At 51.7% G+C, this 16,693-nt stretch overlaps 1 protein-coding gene across 1 annotated transcript; it reads right to left on the reverse strand.

Annotated features, from left to right (window-relative positions):
• Window positions 1–8,542: 8,542 nt before the first annotated feature.
• On the reverse strand, window positions 8,543–11,301 carry LOC111589565 (uncharacterized). Its single transcript, XM_023300414.1, has 3 exons — window positions 11,179–11,301; window positions 9,614–9,709; window positions 8,543–9,136 (listed from the first exon to the last, which is right to left on the reverse strand). Exons 1-3 carry the CDS (start codon window positions 11,299–11,301, stop codon window positions 8,543–8,545), a joined length of 813 nt encoding a protein of 270 aa, XP_023156182.1.
• Window positions 11,302–16,693: the final 5,392 nt, after the last annotated feature.

Raw genomic sequence — 16,693 nt, forward strand, 5'->3', positions numbered from 1 at the left:
CCTGGGGCTGCTTGTCCTTTTGGAAGATAGCCTCGACCGCCTCCTGGCCGGAGGCGAACTTGGTGGCGATGTCCATCAGCTCGCTCGCCCTGGTGGGGGTCTTGCGACCCAGCTTGCTCACTAGGTCGCGGCAGGTGGTGCCAGCGAGGAACGCGCCGATGACATCCGAGTCGGTGATGTTGGGCAGCTCGGTGCGCTGCTTCGAGAATCGCCGGATGTAGTCCTGGAGAGACTCTCCCGGCTGCTGTCGGCAGCTTCGGAGGTCCCAGGAATTCCCGGGGCGCACGTACGTGCCCTGGAAATTGCCGGCGAAAGCTTGGACTAGGTCGTCCTAGTTGGAGATCTGCCCCGGAGGCAGGTGCTCCAACCAGGCGCGGGCGGTGTCAGAGAGAAACAGGGGGAGGTTGCGGATGATGAGGTTGTCATCGTCCGTTCCACCCAGTTGGCAGGCCAGACGGTAGTCCGCGAGCCACAGTTCTGGTCTCGTCTCCCCCGAGTACTTTGTGATAGTAGTCGGGGATCGGAACCGGGTCGGGAACGGCGCCCGTCGTATGGCCCGGCTGAAGGCCTGCGGACCGGGTGGCTCGGGCGAGGGACTCCGATCCTCCTCGCTGTCGTAGCGTCCCCCACGCCTGGGGTGGTAGCCTCGGCGCACCCTCTCGTCGAGGTGGGCCCGACGGTCGCGGTGATGGTGCTCGTTGCCGAGGCGACCCGGGGCTGTAGGCGCTGTGTTGCGCGTGCGCCCGGTGCAGACCAAGGCTTCCCGCATGAATCGGGAAGTCGCGGCATGAGGTTCCGAGGGGTACCCCTGCCTCCGGGAGGCAGAGCTCTCGGCCCGTCGGACCGCGGCGCCTTCCAGGAGATTCTTGAGCTCTCCCTGGATTCGCCGCCCCTCGGTGGTTGATGGCTCCGGCATCGCGCGGAGAAGCATCGCTGCTGCAGCCAGGTTCTGGCCGACCCCACTAGATGCGGGTGGCGGCCTGACCCTGACGTCGTCGGCGATGCGGTGCTGGAAGCCCTGGGGTAGATGACGTATTTCTACGGCCGGAGGTTGGCCCGCCCATGCCTGCCCGACGTCCCGGCGGATCGGCTCAAGCGCTCCTGCTCCCTCGTCGAGCCTGGCCTGCACCCCGTGGATTTGCTCGAGCTGTGGGTCATGGCCCTCCGCCTGAACGGGGACCACAGCTAGCTCCCGTGGGATGTCAACGCGAGGCACCGGCCTAGGGAGATCATCGTCCTCCGGCATGCCGAGATGGTTGCCTTCGGAGGGACCCCCTAGATCGACGTGGAAGCATTCGCGACTTGGGCCGCAGTCCTCGTCGCCGAGGCTACGGCTACTGTCGGAACAGTCGGAGAGGCATTAGTCGCATGCGGTCATGAAGTCCCGCATGGCACTGGGGTTGCCAAGTCCAGAGAAATCCCAACAGAAGCTGGGCTCGTCGTCTTCCTCGGACCCGGAGGGCCCGTAGGTCAAGACGTCCGTCAGCCGGTCCCAAGGTGACCGCATACGAAACCCCAGAGGGTTTGGACTCGCCTCTACGAGAGCGCCCGCCAAAGCGAAGTCGCTAGGCGGGTTGAGGCTGAATCCAAATGACGTGGGATGGGAATCGGTCGGTACCTCTTGGTCGACGAGCGGCGATAAAGTCACGTCGGGGACTGACTGCACCGTCGTCTCAGGTACGAGGGTGACGTCCAGCAAGCTTTTCGCGAGCGTGCTGGCGTCGTCCGCTTTCTCGGGATTGGCGTGTCACGGGGAGACGGCGCTCGTCTTCGTCTCAAGCGCGAAGTCGATACCCGGCGCGCGCCCCGTTGGGGTGCCGGCGCTGTCGACTCGCTCGACAGCCGACGAGGCGCTGCCTCCTGCTTGGCCTTGGTTGCCCCGCCTTCCCCTCCGTCAGCGGGGGAGAGGGCGGGATGAGCTCGAAGGTTGCTCTTCCACCACGCGAGGAAGACGTCGTCGATTCCGCCGCCAGCGGGCGGACTGTCGGCCGCCATTGCCGCTGTCGCCCGGCGGTGGAATGAGTATCATGTCGTAGCTGCCGTCGAGGGACACGAACTCAAGACTCACGAAACGGAGCATCGTCCCGGGTTGGAGAGGTTGCTGGAGACTGTCCATCTGGAGCTTGACGGGAAGCTGTTCGTCAACACGCAGCAGGCCCCTACCTGGCGCGCCAACTGTCGGCGTTTCGAGACCAGGGGGTCCCTAAGCCGACGAGTGAATGTCGCCGCGTGCCCCAGCCCAGATGGGTCGAGCGCGAGGCCGAGCGTGAAGGGGGGAAGCGAGGTGGCCGGAGTTGGGCGTGAGAGAGGTGGAAATCCCGCGGCCTTCGTGTTCGTCCCGCGCCCAGGTCGGGTGCGCTTGCAGTAGGGGGTTACAAGCGTCCACACGGGAGAGGGAGCGAGCGGCCTCACGCGAGCGCCTGTCTCGTCCTCGTCCCCGCGCGGCCAACCCTCTCTAAGAGGGCCCTGGTCCTTCCTTTTATAGGCGTAAGGAGAGGATCCAGGTGTACAACGGGGGGTATAGCAGAGTGCTACGTGTCTAGCGGAGGAGAGCTAGCGCCCTAAGTACATGCCGTCGTGGCAGCCGGAGAGATTTTGGCACCCAGCTGGTGTGATGTCATGACCGTCGGAGGAGTGCTGGAGCCTGGCGGAGGGACAGCTGTCGGAGCTGTTGAGTCCTTGCTGACGTCCTCTTGCTTCCGTAAGGGGGCTGAGAGCCGTCGTCGTCACAGAGTATGCGGGGCGCCATCATTGCCCATCTGGTGGAGCGAGCCAGATGGGACGCCGGCCTTGTTCCCCGTGGCCCGAGTCAGCTCGGGGTAGGGTGATGATGGCGCCTCCTGTTGACGTGGCTGGTCTGCGCCCTAGGTTGGGCGACGTGGAAGCTCCTCCGAAGCCGAGGTCGAGTCTGTCTTCCATGGCCGAGGTCGAGTCCGAGCCCCTGGGTCGGGCGAGGCGGAGGCCGTCGGCTGAGGCCAGGGCGGAGTCCGAGCCCTGGGGTCGGGCGGAGCGGAGTTCGTCGTTTTCTGGGGCTGAGCCCAAGTCCGAGCCCTGGGTCGGGCGGAGCGGAGTTCGTCGTCTTCCGGGACTTAGCCCGAGTACCAGCCCTGGGTCGGGCGGAGCGGAGTTCGCCGTCTTCCGGGACTTAGCCCGAGTCCGAGCCCTGGGTCGGGCGGAGCGGAGTTCGCCGTCTTCCGGGACTTAGCCCGAGTCCGAGCCCTGGGTCGGGCGGAGCGGAGTTCGTCGTCTTCCGGGACTTAGCCCGAGTCCGAGCCCTGGGTCGGGCAGAGCGGAGTTCGCCGTCTTCCGGGACTTAGCCCGAGTCCGAGCCCTGGGTCGGGCGAAGCGGAGTTCGCCGTCTTCCGGGACTTAGCCCGAGTCCGAGCCCTGGGTCGGGCGAAGCGGAGCTTCCTATGGTGCCTTCGACCGGGCCTGACTGCCTGTCAGTCTCGTTCTGTCAAGTGGCACCGCAGTCGGAGTGGCGCAGGCAGCGCTGTCCTTCTGTCAGGCCGGTCAGTGGAGCGGCGAAGTGACTGCGGTCACTTCGGCTCTGCCGGCTGGGGGGCGCGCGTCAGGATAAAGGTGTCAGACCGCCTTTGCATTAAATGCTCCTGCGATTTGGCCAGTCGGTGCGGCGATTTGGTCAGGGTTGCTTCTTGGCGAAGACAGGGCCTCGGGCGAGCCGGAAATTTGTTCGCCGCTGGAGGGGGGCCTCGGGCGAGACGGAAATCCTCCGGGGTCGGCTGCCCTTGTCCGAGGCTAGGCTCGGGCGAGGCGTGATCGAGTCCCTCGAACGGACTGATCCTTGACTTAATCGCACCCATCAGGCCTTTGCAGCTTTATGCTAATGGGGTTAACAGCTGAGAATTAGGAGCCTTGAGGGTACCCCTAATTATGGTCCCCGACAGACATGTTGTACCAAGACATATTACATGGAGTAAAAATAACATCAGTTAGTCAAATCAAAAAAATATTATACAGAGAGCAGAAACAATCAATAAAAAATCTTCAAATTTTATTGGTGAATAATTTACGTGGGTATTATTGTAAGCCGTCGCAACGCACGGTCAACCAACTAGTAAATGTTGGGGGAAAATCTTTTTATTACTAATATTTTATTACTTATCCTGTTAGAAAATACTCGGAATCCGTCTAGCATTTGTGGACAGAGCGTTTGACATACGAAGAAGTATCCCCCAGGTCTCTAGTAGACAAAAATTGTCACGGAGGCAGGCTACACAGAGGCATGGCGCGCTGCTGTTTCCCCGCCACCTCCAGGCCAGGCGGGCCCCTCCTCTGCACTACACCGCTGCTACTGCACACTTGCTCAGGGTCAGTGGATCTGCCACTCGCTTCTGTCACTTGCCGATACACTAGTCGGGGGTGTTTGGTTACACCCCGCTAAAATTTAGTCCATGTCCCATCGAATGTTTGAACCTCCGTTCCGAGTGTTAAATGTAGTCGGATTATAAAGCTAATTTGTCAGCCGAAGATTAAAATACGAGACGAATCTAGTCCAGTTGGTTGGGTCTATATTTCATACTCCTATTTAAAAGTCAAACGCTTGATGTGACCCGGGCTAAACTTTAGCAAGAGCAACCAAACACCCCTACATCGCGATCTGCACGCATGGGCACCGCATTTCCCCATGCCTCGGCGCCTTGGTGCGCCCGCTGCCGGCTCTGTTCTGGTAGAGATTTCTCTGCAGATTTTCAGCGCCAAAACGATCGCGCCTGTGATTTTTGTATCCTAGAGACGCGTAGGCCGTCTTCGGGCTTTGTAGTTGCAGGGGACACACAGGATTTCACAGATCCACCCGGATGTCAAAAAGTTATCGAGTGGCGTCGGATGCCGCCCGCATCCTTGCCTGCGCGAGCAGTACGTACGCTCTGCGACGGGACTGGGAGGAGCAGCAGTTTCCACCGTGTGTCCAGCACGCAGACACGAAGCGGAAGCGGCGGCGACACCCTCGGCGCTGCCGGCCATGAGCGGTGACAGACAACTCGTGTGTTCCGTTCGCAGCCGCCGGGTCTTGGCCCTCGGCGAGGTTGTTCATCCGGTTACGCCATCACGCGTACAGGCACAACAGTCAACTCACCCCGAAACCTGTCCCGTCGGTGCGGGAGAGGAAGGACGACGGCACGGCGCCAGGCCCGTTCTCTCGGGAACCAGCGTGTCCCTCGGACGTTTCGAAACAGGTCGCGGTGCGGCCTGGCCGTCGGTGGCTCTGGTCTAATCTGGTCTGGCACCCCCGATGGGTCTCCCCAGCTGTCCTCAGCGCGGTGCCGATGCGGTGCTAGTGCGATGCATTGAACCTTGGGAGCGCAGACTCGTCGGATCGCGATGCGTGACAAGTGTCGACCCACCCGTGCTCCTTACGGGCCGTGTCGAACTTCAATGAAAGCAATCAGATGTAGCCTAACCTTAGAGCATCTGCGGCAGTTATCTAAATAGGTTTGTAAATAGAAAATTAAGAATTTATGTTAAAAAAAGATCCTCCAGCAGTTCTGTAAAAAAGGTTGCTAAATTTATTAAGTTCCTACAGAACCTCATCTCGCTGCTAAATATAGCAGCATCTTATTCACTCCTGAAAGGCAGTCGCGCGCCAAAAACATCGAAAAACTACGGCGTCGTGGCTCTTTCGCGCGCTCATCCAGCACCTCAACCCACACCCTTCCACGCTGAGATCTGCCACTAGGTCGAGCTCACCCCGCCGCCGCCCTCCAGGAGGTTCTCCTCCCCAAGCGAGGACCAGCGGGACAGCCTCCTCCCCGAGCGAGGAGCAGCGGGACAGCAGGCGCCGCGGGCGGATGAAGGAGAGCGACGAGAGCGTCTTGCGGTGCTTGTACCTCCTTCAGGCCAGCTGAACGGCGACGGCCGCCCAGGTACGCCAGCCGGGCGAGTAGTAGCGCGCGCTGCGGCGCACCTTGTCGTTGGTTATAGCGGAAGTGCTGAGTGACGTACTTGACGTCGACCCCGTGATCCATTCAGATTTTCTGGTTTTTATAAATGTGATCTTACTTCCACCTTAAATTCAGGAGTAATGTAGTGGAAAGAGAAAATACAAATTTATACTCAGAAAATTCAGAGTACCAATCTAAATAATATGCACATATAATCGTCTATAGAAGACTATAATAAAATTAGGCATCAAATGGCATAAAAAAATTATAAAAGAAGGACCAAGTGGTACTCTGGTACTCACAAGAGTCAACCTGTTCTTTAATGGTTGCCGTCCATTTTATGTACATTAAACAACAACACATAGGTTAACTTAATATGACCAGTGAGCACTCAGTTTAGATCTTTGTGCGTACTGCTACTCATAAATGTCATACAAAGAAAGAACTAGAAACTTCAAAGTCTGATCATTTTGCAAGTATGTGATAATTATTTGATTATTTCCAAACAAAGATAGCATAGGTGCCATGTTCATGAACATCTGAATGGCTGCTCAGGTATTTGTAACAACATGGTACTGGCGACAGATTGACAAGAATACTGAGGTCGTGGATTTATTTTGTAGGACATCAACATATGGAAGGAGAGGGTTATTTCACTAATCTTCTTCAGGATGGATTACATAATGAAATAAACACTGAAATCCAGCAGACACTGCCCATAAATGATAGCAATCCATCATCAAAGGCTAATCAGAAGCACAAAGGAAAAAATTTCACTGAGGACGAAGATAGACTTCTTATTTCTGCTTGGTTGAATGTCAGTATGGATTCTACACAAGGGACAAATCAAACAAGAGACACATTTTGGAAAAGAATCTACTTGTACTATGAGGCCAACAAAGGTGATTTGGGAAGAAATATTTTTGAACGTACGCAGACTTCATTGTTGCATCGTTGGGGAACTATACAAGCTGTGAGCAAGTTTTGTGGTTGTATAACTAGTATTGATAATAGAAACCAAAGTGGTATGACTATACACGACAGGGTAACCAATCCAAAACCCATGTTATTCTATTTTGTTTAAGGACCAAGGCTCTAACAAATTTTTATTTCCTTTCAGGTGGAGCAGGCTGAGATTTTATTTAAGGAACAAGACCACCCAAAGCATAGGTCTTTTACATTCAGACATTGTTGGCTTGTGTTGAGAAACCAACCCAAATGGCTTGACAAACTGCGTCAATTGGCGGAGATAAAAGCAAGTAGCAAAAAACAGAAGACCACCAAAAATTCAAGTCCTGGAATTGTTGATCTTACCACTCAGGATGGCCATGATAAATACCCTCAAGAGATTGTCAACTCATCAATGGATGCACCAAAGAGACCACTTGGTAAGAAGAAGGCAAAAGAAGCATTGCGTCGAGGTGACAATGATGCTTGCACTGAAGCATTGGAACTTCTTTGGGCAAAGAAAAGAGAGGATGAGGTAGCCAAGGAACTCAAGAGAGAGGAAAGATATGCCATGTCATATGCCCTTGATAAAGAGAGGCATGAACTTGACAAAGAGAGGCACGTTCTAGAGAAAGAGCGACTTGAAAATGAGGCCAATAATATTTACTTGAAGACAATTGCAGAAGAACAAAAAATCATGTTATTGGACCTCAATTCCATGACTGAGTTGCAGAGGGAGTACTACACGAGCCTACAGGCTGAGATTGTGGCTCGACGCAGGAATTAGATGGTTGTTATTTTTAGTTTGATTAAACATTTTGTTGTCAGTAGTTATTAGATAAATATTTTATAGTGTTCTTCAGTATGCTGACAGTCTTATTAGGTGAATATTATAGTGTGTTTTTTTCAGTTTGCTGTCGATACCTCTTAGGTGAACATTATAGTGCTTTTAAGTTCACAGTCATTTTCATTAGATGAATATTTTAGTACTTTTCCAGTTTGCTGTCAGTACTTATTTTCTATTTGATTAAACACTTTGCTGTCAGTCCTCGGTCGACATGAAAAGGCTGGTTGATGCACTCACACTCTGGCTCCTTCTCAAACATGATAATGGGAGCTATGCTACATCTTCAAAACTATAAGAGTCATTGTCAGAACGAAGATTAACCCAATCAAGAGTTAGAAAATAGCATTACCTGGTATCCAGATGCTATTACTTATCAGAATGAAGAGTTAGATGCATATGTCTATGTCTTCAACTTACGTCATGTTAATTGAATACATCAAAAAAAATATAATTATTCATAATAAAAACACTAACTATATCGATCTGCGTGGTGCTGCCAAAGGTGCTCCACTAAGTCTTCTCGAAGTTGATGGTGAGTATTTTGGTTCCTAATTTTCTTATGGTTCGCAATAAATTCTTCAAAATCGGCAATACGATCATGTGAGGGTTTAACATTGTCTCACCCATTCTCAAAACATTCATCTGGATCTACAATTCCTTCATCTTCAACAATCATGTTGTGCATGATTATACAAGCTGTCATTATGTCACTCAATGTTTCTTCATCCCAAAGTCGAGCTGGTCCCCGAACAATACCAAAACGAGATTGCAAAACCCCAAAAGCTCGCTCCACGTCCTTCTGTACCGCTTCTTGTGCTGTAGCAAAGTATCTATTCTTATTGCCTCATGGTTCTAGAATGGTCTTAACCAATGTAGCCCAAGATGGATATATGCCATCTGCAAGATAGTATCCCATTGAATAGTTATGGCCATTTATGTTGTAGTTCACTTGTGGAGCTTCTCCATTTGATAGCTTTGCAAATAGTGGAGATCGGTGAAGAACATTGATATCATTAAGAGAACCAGGTAAACCAAAAAAAGCATGCCAAATCCATAGATCATGCGAAGCCACCGCCTCTAAAATTATTGTAGGTGTATGATAATGACCAGAGTATTGTCCTTGGTAAGCTGACAGACAATTCTTCCACCTCCAATGCATGCAGTCAAGTGACCCGAGCATACCAGGAAAACCTCTTTCTTCCCCAAGTGCAAGTAACCGAGCTGTATCATTATCATTGGGTGTCCTCAAATACTCATCTTCAAAAACGTCAATAACAACTTTAACAAACCTTCTCAGACTTTTAAGAGTTGTGCTCTCTCCAATACGTACGTACTCATCCGTAGCATCTACTGGTACTCCATAAGTTAGCATACGAAAGACTGTAGTTGCCTTTTGCAAACAACTTAGCCCTTTTTGGTGAGCTGCATTTCTCTTTAGCTGAAAGTAATCATCATGTTGTTCCACAACATTCACTATACGAAGAAATAGTGGTCGATGCATCCTAAACCTATGGTATAAAAAATAAGGCATTACTAATACATAAACTACACATACTAACTAGTAAAAATGAATAGACCATTACCTTCGTCGAAAAACACTTGGACCATATGTGGGATGTTCTGCAAAATAATCTTGATAGAGTCTTGTGTGCCTAGCCTCTCTATCCTGATATATGTATACACGACCTAGTACGGACCCACCCGACTTTGTTTGTGAGGCACTTTGTACGATTTGAGACGCGACAATTATGACCACATCGTCATCGTCCGATGATGATTCATCCAAAACTCACGATGAAAGTAATCGGCTTTGACTCATACCAAATGTTGATATGAAGTGTAAATACATAATGATGAACTTACGTGGATGAATTACATATATGTGTAAAGAAATAGAATCATTACGCCTATTTACCGTACGATTGCGACGGCGGACGCCATAGGAAGGAGCCCTGGGCATGGTACTGCAGGGGAAAAGAAAATGGTATGCGAAGGATCCCTGGACGCCGTACTGCAGGAAAAAAGAGAAAAAGTCAACTAGAAGGATATTTAAATTTGAATTACTCCCTACATGTACGGATCTGCTGGAGGCCAGACTTTCTCTCTCTCTCGAAACACATTTACCAACTTTGTAAATATAGGTTAGGGTCACTTTTTTTTACATAACTAGTGTGGGTGCTCTTAACCTTAGCTTTTCAAGATTTATCGAATTTTACAGTGAATTATAAATTTTAATGAAAAATATATGAAGGCGGGAGGTTGTAAGCATTGTCATTATCTAACTTTTCAACCAGATGTAGTCTATGCAGCAAAGCAATCATAAGTTAAAGACATTGGTTTCGATCATCCACTACCCAGCTCGAGGTCATTCAAAAGTACAAATAGAAGCGGGTTCGATACAGAGATGTGGAGACAAATGCAAACACATCTCGATCTCTATGAATTTTCCACTCATCTTGATTTTGATTTTAAGCACATGATTTACGATTCAAGATAGTGAATGACTTAGAGCATGAGACATAGCCACCTGGCATAATAGAGACAGTACAAAGGATTTTAAACACATCATGTACATGCTAGGTGTCAATCTCAATAGTGAACATGTTTTGGATTCAGTAAGTAATTGTCAAGTTCACAATTATGAAAACAAGATTAGCTCAACAAAATTATATCAATATGAACAAAAGGAGCTTAAGCCTGCCATAACATCATCATGTACACACAGAACATACTACTAGGAGCATAGTTACAACCTAGCAGTTATACAAGTGAAGCTCAAAATGCTACATGAGATGCAAGCATAATACAAAAAGCAAGAAAGAAGAACTAAAACTTACATGAAAAGTAGCATAAAGGAAGAAAAACCAAAAAACGGAGCCCTCGATAAAAAAGAGAATCACACACCCAATTCCCCTTGCAAATGTGCAAATGTAGCCTGATCAAGGGGTTTGGTTAAAATGTCATCAAGCTGCTTGTGGTATCAACGTGGCGCAAATCGATGTCGCCTTTATCATAATGATCACGACGAAAATGAAAGCGAACATTAGTGTGCTTAGTCTTCAAATGCAGCACATGATTCTTGGCAACACTTATGGCACTTGTGCTATCGCAAAGTAGAGCCACATGAGAAAACTCTAAGCCAAAATCCCGTAAATTAGCCATTATCCATAATAACTGCGAGCAACAGCTAGCGGCGGTGACATACTCAACCTCTGTGGTAGACTGAGCAACGTTAGATTGTTTGCGCGAAGACCAGGAAACCAACGAAGTCCCCAAAAACTGACAAGCCCCAGAAGTAGATTTGCGCTCCAAGTGACATCCCACAAAATCAGCATCAGAATAACTGCAAAAATATAGAACGAAAGAAGAAGAGTACCACAAACCAAACTCAGGAGTGAAGTGTAGATACCTCATAATTCGTTTCACATCCTATCTGTGAGAAGTGTGTGGGGAAGCCTGAAAATGAGTGCACAGACACACTTCAAAGTGTATATCTGGCCTTGTCGCAGTCAAGTATAGGAGGGAGCCAATTATGCTCATGTACTCCTTCTGGTCCACGGACTCGTCGTCCTCATCAACATCAAGCACCGTCGTGGTGGACATGGGCGTCGAAAGATGCTTGGCCGAACTTCTTTAGGACGTCCTTTGTATACTTGCCTTGATGCACAAAGGTCCCATCTTGGGTCTGCTTGATTTACAGCCCAAGAAAGAAGTTCAGCTTGCCCATCGTGCTCAACTCAAATTCCCTACTCATAAGATCTGAAAACTTGGAAACAAGAGCATGAGAAGAGCTACCAAAGATAATATCATCTATGTATATCTGGACTAAAACGGCATCGCTGCCATGCTTGAGGAGAAAAAGAGTTTTGTCCATAGCCCATTTTAAAGCCCTTTGAAAGCAAGTAGGTTTTCAAACGCTCATACCAGGCTCTAGGGGATTGTTTCAAACCATACAAAGTTTTTGCAATTTAAGAACATGGTTTGGAAACTTGGAACTCTCAAAACCAAGGGGCTGCCTCACATAGACCTCCACCTCTATATACCCATACAAAAAGGCACTTTTGACATCCATTTGAGAAAAGATTTAAACCCTTTGAATAAATAAATGCTAAAATGGTCCTAATGGCCTCTAAACGGGCAACAGAGGCAAAGGTCTCCTCCTAATCAATACCATCTTTCTAGCAAATCCCTTGGAAAACGAACCTCTCCTTGTTTGTCACTACCAACCCATGCTCGCTCTATTTGTTTTTGAAAACCCATTTTGTACAATTGGGATGGCAGTTCAAAGGAGGTGGCACCAAAACTCAAACCTGGTTTCTCTTAAAATTTTCAAGCTCCTCATGCATAGCATTGGTCCAGTTTGGATCAGACAAATCGTGTCCAGCACCCCGAGGCTCAAAAAAGGCAACAAAAGCTGAGTGAGCAAAATGAAAATTCTATTGTGACCTAGAGCGAGCGACTCGCTCGTGAAGCTCCCCGATCATATGCTGAGGTGGGTGATGACACTGAATGTGTTGTAGAGCCTTCCTCGAGAAAGTGGCCTCCCCCTCAACAGCAGCCTGACCGCCTCCAGGCTCACCAGACTCAGGCTCATCTGGACCTTGAGTTGTGGAAGAAGTGATGTCATGTCCATCATCTGAGTTCGTGGACACAGGCTCAATTGGTGCAGCTGGTGGAGTCGAATCGAGACCACCCTAGTTAGCTTTGTCGTGCTCCTCCATAAAGATGGTCTCACCCATTTGATCTGGACCTATAGGCTCGGCTCAAAGACAGGGGATGGACTAGGCGAAGTCTCATCAAAGGTCACCTCACATGTCTCCATGATTCGGTTAGTCTCAAGGTTAAGAACACGATAGGCACTAAAGTGTAGAGCATAACCGAGAAAACACCATCAGAAGACTATGACTCAGTTTTGTCCAAATTTCCATGTTTTAAGATAAAACACCTGCAGCCGAACACCCTAAAATGGCTAACCTAGGGTGACCGTCCAAACCATAGCTCATATGAAGTCTTGTTCAAGAAAGCTCGAAGAAAGATGCAGTTCGACACATGGCAGGCAGTGTTGATCGCTTTGGCCCAAAAATGCCTAGGAGTTCTATACTTATCAAGCATCGTCCTAGCCATCTCAACAAGGGTCTGATTCTTGCATTCAACAATGCCAATTTGTCGAGCCACATATGGAGACAAAAACGGATGCTCAAGTCCCAAATATTCACAAAAGGTCTCAAAATAAGTATTCCTGAATTCCGTTACATTGTCACTATGAACCGTTCTCATGGCATTCTCGAAAAACTCATTTTGCAACCTAAGAATCAAATCTCGAGCATGAGTAAAATCCTCATTCTTCACCCTCATGAAGAATACCCTAGAATAGCGAGAAAAGTCGTTAACAACCACAAGCACATACCACATCCCCCCCCGAAAAAGCAAACCCGAGCTGGACCAACATTGTCCATGTGAAGCAATTTGCCGGGTTGTGTAGTCATCACAATCTGTCTTGTCAGGCACCACAACTGAAGCTCTATCAAACTCAAGTTCCTTAAGCATGCTCTCATATTTGAATTTAAAATATTTCCTCTAATGAATAGCAAGCCTAAGCAACTTATCCTGACTAGCCAAAGCAGTCGTGAGCTCATCTACCTCAACGGTGAGATCATCGGTGAAGTGTGATACCTCAGAAGTAGAGCCATCTGTTGGAACTTGCTCTCTGTCGCAAGGGGATCCAACGGGGGTGAACAGTAATGTTAACAGGGTTCTCGCGCAAGATGGCAATAGCTCTGTTAATCTAGCCTCTCACGGGCACTGTGCGGGGGTATTAATAGGTATCTGAGTGCCCAGCGTCTTGTGTTAAGGACGCATGTGCCCTCAGACACCTAGGTTATCCCCAGAATATTCCCATAAAGCAGGGTTATAGACTGTAATTACAGGGATGCCTTTACAGATTAGGCCCGTAACACGCAGCGGCCACGCAGGGCCCGTTACAATGGGCCGGATCACACGTGGGCCTCCATGCTGGACGAGGCCGCACGGTGGGGTGACCTCGTCGCAGGTCTTCGTCTGATGTCGTATGGGGCGAAGGGTGTCCCTGCCTGTTGTCTTGTCTCCGTCAGACCAACGACTGCAGCGGAAGCCTCGAGCGAAGGGTGGCGTCTTTGCCTTCGCCCCAACATTTGCCCTCCGAGGGACCAGTTCGACTAAGTCATCTGGTGCCGAAGACGTCGCTAGATGGCGGAGACACTGCCCTCGCTCGAAGTGGTTCCGCGGGGGTTTTTGACATGACCGTTGATTGACACCGTACTGTTGGACTGCGGGTTTCCCGAAGCGCCGCGCCCTATGTATAAAAGGGGGCGGGGGGCGGCGCGTTTTGAACTTCACTTTCCGCGCTCCGTGAAAACCCTAGCCGCCTTTTCCACCGTCTTGCTGCTCGTCTGCCCTCCTTGCTCTTGTTCGCCGGAAATCTGGCTCGAGTGAAGCAGACCGCCCGCCGCCGCCGACGGTACGTAGCGATGTCGACCTCTTCTTCTTCTGCTGCCGCTACGCCACCGGCCGACGCGTCGTCTGAGGAAACGCTGAGTACCTTGGCGGCGGAGGAGTTGCGCGCCGGCGATACGGTGGATTTTGGTGTGTCGCGGATGTCGTCGGTCCGCGTGCAAGATATGCAGCGGCTGGGTTACTTTGGCGGCGGAGTCGCTCGTGTCCCGGGGACGGAGGAAGTCCCCGAGCCGGAAGGCGAGTTGGTTGTGTTCGAGGCGTTCTTCGTCGCCGGTCTCCGTCTGCCTGCGCACCTATTTGTTGGAGAAGTCCTGCGCAGATTTAACGTTCAGATCCATCAGCTGACTCCGAATGCCGTGGTGGCTTTGTCAAAGTATGTCTAGGCGACGACTTCGTACGGCGGACAGCCATCAGTCGAAGTCTTCGCGAAGTACTATTGCCTGCACTGGCAGAAGAGGATGATTGGAGATGAAGTTGCCCAGTTTGGGTCCTGTACATTTACGCCACAGACCGGCAAGACCACGATGGAGGTAGTTGAGTTGGTTCCTTGCGCCCGCAACAAGTGGGGCAATTGGCATGAGTTTTGGTTCTACATCGCGGAGGGTACCGTCGAAGACCATCTGGGGCTCCCCGTGTCCGAGATGTGCTCGCATTTTTACTCAGCATACCCGCCTTTTGAAGTGGCGGATGAGGATGCGGACGAAGGGGCCCTTCGGTGCGCCGCCGGCCTGAGCAGTGGGCGCGATTTGGTTGAGGAATTTGTGGCGTACGGGGTATGGCCTTTGGCGCATGGCTGGGCGTTGGGCGAAGTGTGCCCTCGCCAGATGCCTTCCCATGGTGGGAAGCTGGTGCAAAGTCCTGCCTTCGCGCTGGATCTGCATAGCCGCGGTCCGGCCGCCTTTGTGCGTGAGGCGGAGGATGGGGCGGTGCAGATTGTTGGTCGGTACATGCCGAGGACAGAGGGCCAGCGTAGCTGGGATATCCGCGGGTCAAATGACCGTTTGAACAGGGTTTTTGAATTGAATCGACTGCCGTATGGCAGTTATCCCGGCCAAGACGATGTGGATCGTCGCGGGAAGAAACCGGTGGTATAGTCTGGAGACGACCCCGCGCCGGCGGCCGCCCCGTCCTCTAAGAAGAGGAAACTAGGTACTGCTATGGGAGGACTTGGGGTTTCCGATGGTTTTGCTAGAGAATTGATGAGGACATGCGCGGCCCCGGGGGGAAGGATGTCTTCGCCCGAGCTCCGGGAGTCTTCGGCGCGGATGCTGAGGGTTACCGGGGGTTGGTGGCCTAGGAATGTTCCTATCCCCCGCGCGGCCGGCGAAGACTTTTTTACATCTCGCATGGTTCGTGAATGGAAATTGTTTCCTTACGAGCGGAATATTGCTGCTGTTGTGTCGGCAGTGATGGACAAGGATCGCTAGGGAGCTGCACAGAAGCACCAGGCGGTCGTCAGGCTTTATGAAGCCAGGCCGAAGAGGCAGCGGGGGGCTGCGAAGGCTGCTGCCCCCGACGGAGGCCAGCCGCCGCTGGCGGCGAAGTCGGCCGTCCCTGCATCCAGCGGGGCGCTGGAGGCTGCGGCTGCCGCCGGTGGTTCCAAGTCTGCGAAGGCTGCACCGGCATCCAGCAGGGTGCCGGAGGCCGTGAAGGCGGCCCGAGGGTTGCCGCCGCCGGGCAAGCGCGTCGCCGACTTCGCCACCGACATTAGTGTGGACGACTATCTTGTTGGTAAGCCGTTGGCTCGATTTTCTTTTTTTTTGTAATTTGTTGATACGTCGCAGGGTCGGACGAAGGCCAACTTGTCGTTGTTCCGCCTGCCGCGGCGACCACGGCGGCTGTCGTAGTGCCAAAGGCGAAGGGCGGTGCTCTTAGTGCCGGCGGCGAGATGCCGGCACTCACTGCTATGAGGGACGAGGCGGGTGCTGTGTCCCGCCGGCTGAAGGAGATGAAGGAGGCGCTAAGTCAGGTACGTTGAGCTGGACTTCGTTTTTTTTATCGGCTTCGTTAGGGCTGTGGTCTTATGTGTGTTTTGCAGGCGGCTGACTTCGCAGACCGCGCGGCGTCGGGGGCCCTCACGGCAGTTGTGTCTGCCGAAGTCAAGAGACTTCGGACGCAACATGCTGATGCCGTCCGGGAGAAGTCGGCCGCCGACAGTAAATGCCGCAAGCTGGCGGATAAGGTGGCCGTGCTGGAGGGTGAGAAGGCTGTCCTCCGGCGTCAACTGGCAGAGGAGAGGAAGGAGGCCAATGAGGCCCTCGCCAAGGCGCAGTCTGCGCAGGCGGAGGCCAATTTGGCGCGGGCAGAGGGCAGCCTTGCCAAGCAGCGCACCGAGCAGTTGGAGGAGCGGCTCAGCGCTCTGCGGGCTCGTGTGGAGAGGGCCGAGGCCTCGACGCGAGCGCAAACAGCTTATGGATTCATACCATGAGCTGGGTGCGCGGACCGCTGAGTTCGAAGTGCCGGACCGAGAGCCCGGACTTCGCTGCCTTGAGTGGGTACAGGA

Source organism: Zea mays, chromosome 6, assembly GCF_902167145.1.
Source record: "Zea mays cultivar B73 chromosome 6, Zm-B73-REFERENCE-NAM-5.0, whole genome shotgun sequence".
Classification (NCBI taxonomy): domain Eukaryota; kingdom Viridiplantae; phylum Streptophyta; class Magnoliopsida; order Poales; family Poaceae; genus Zea; species Zea mays.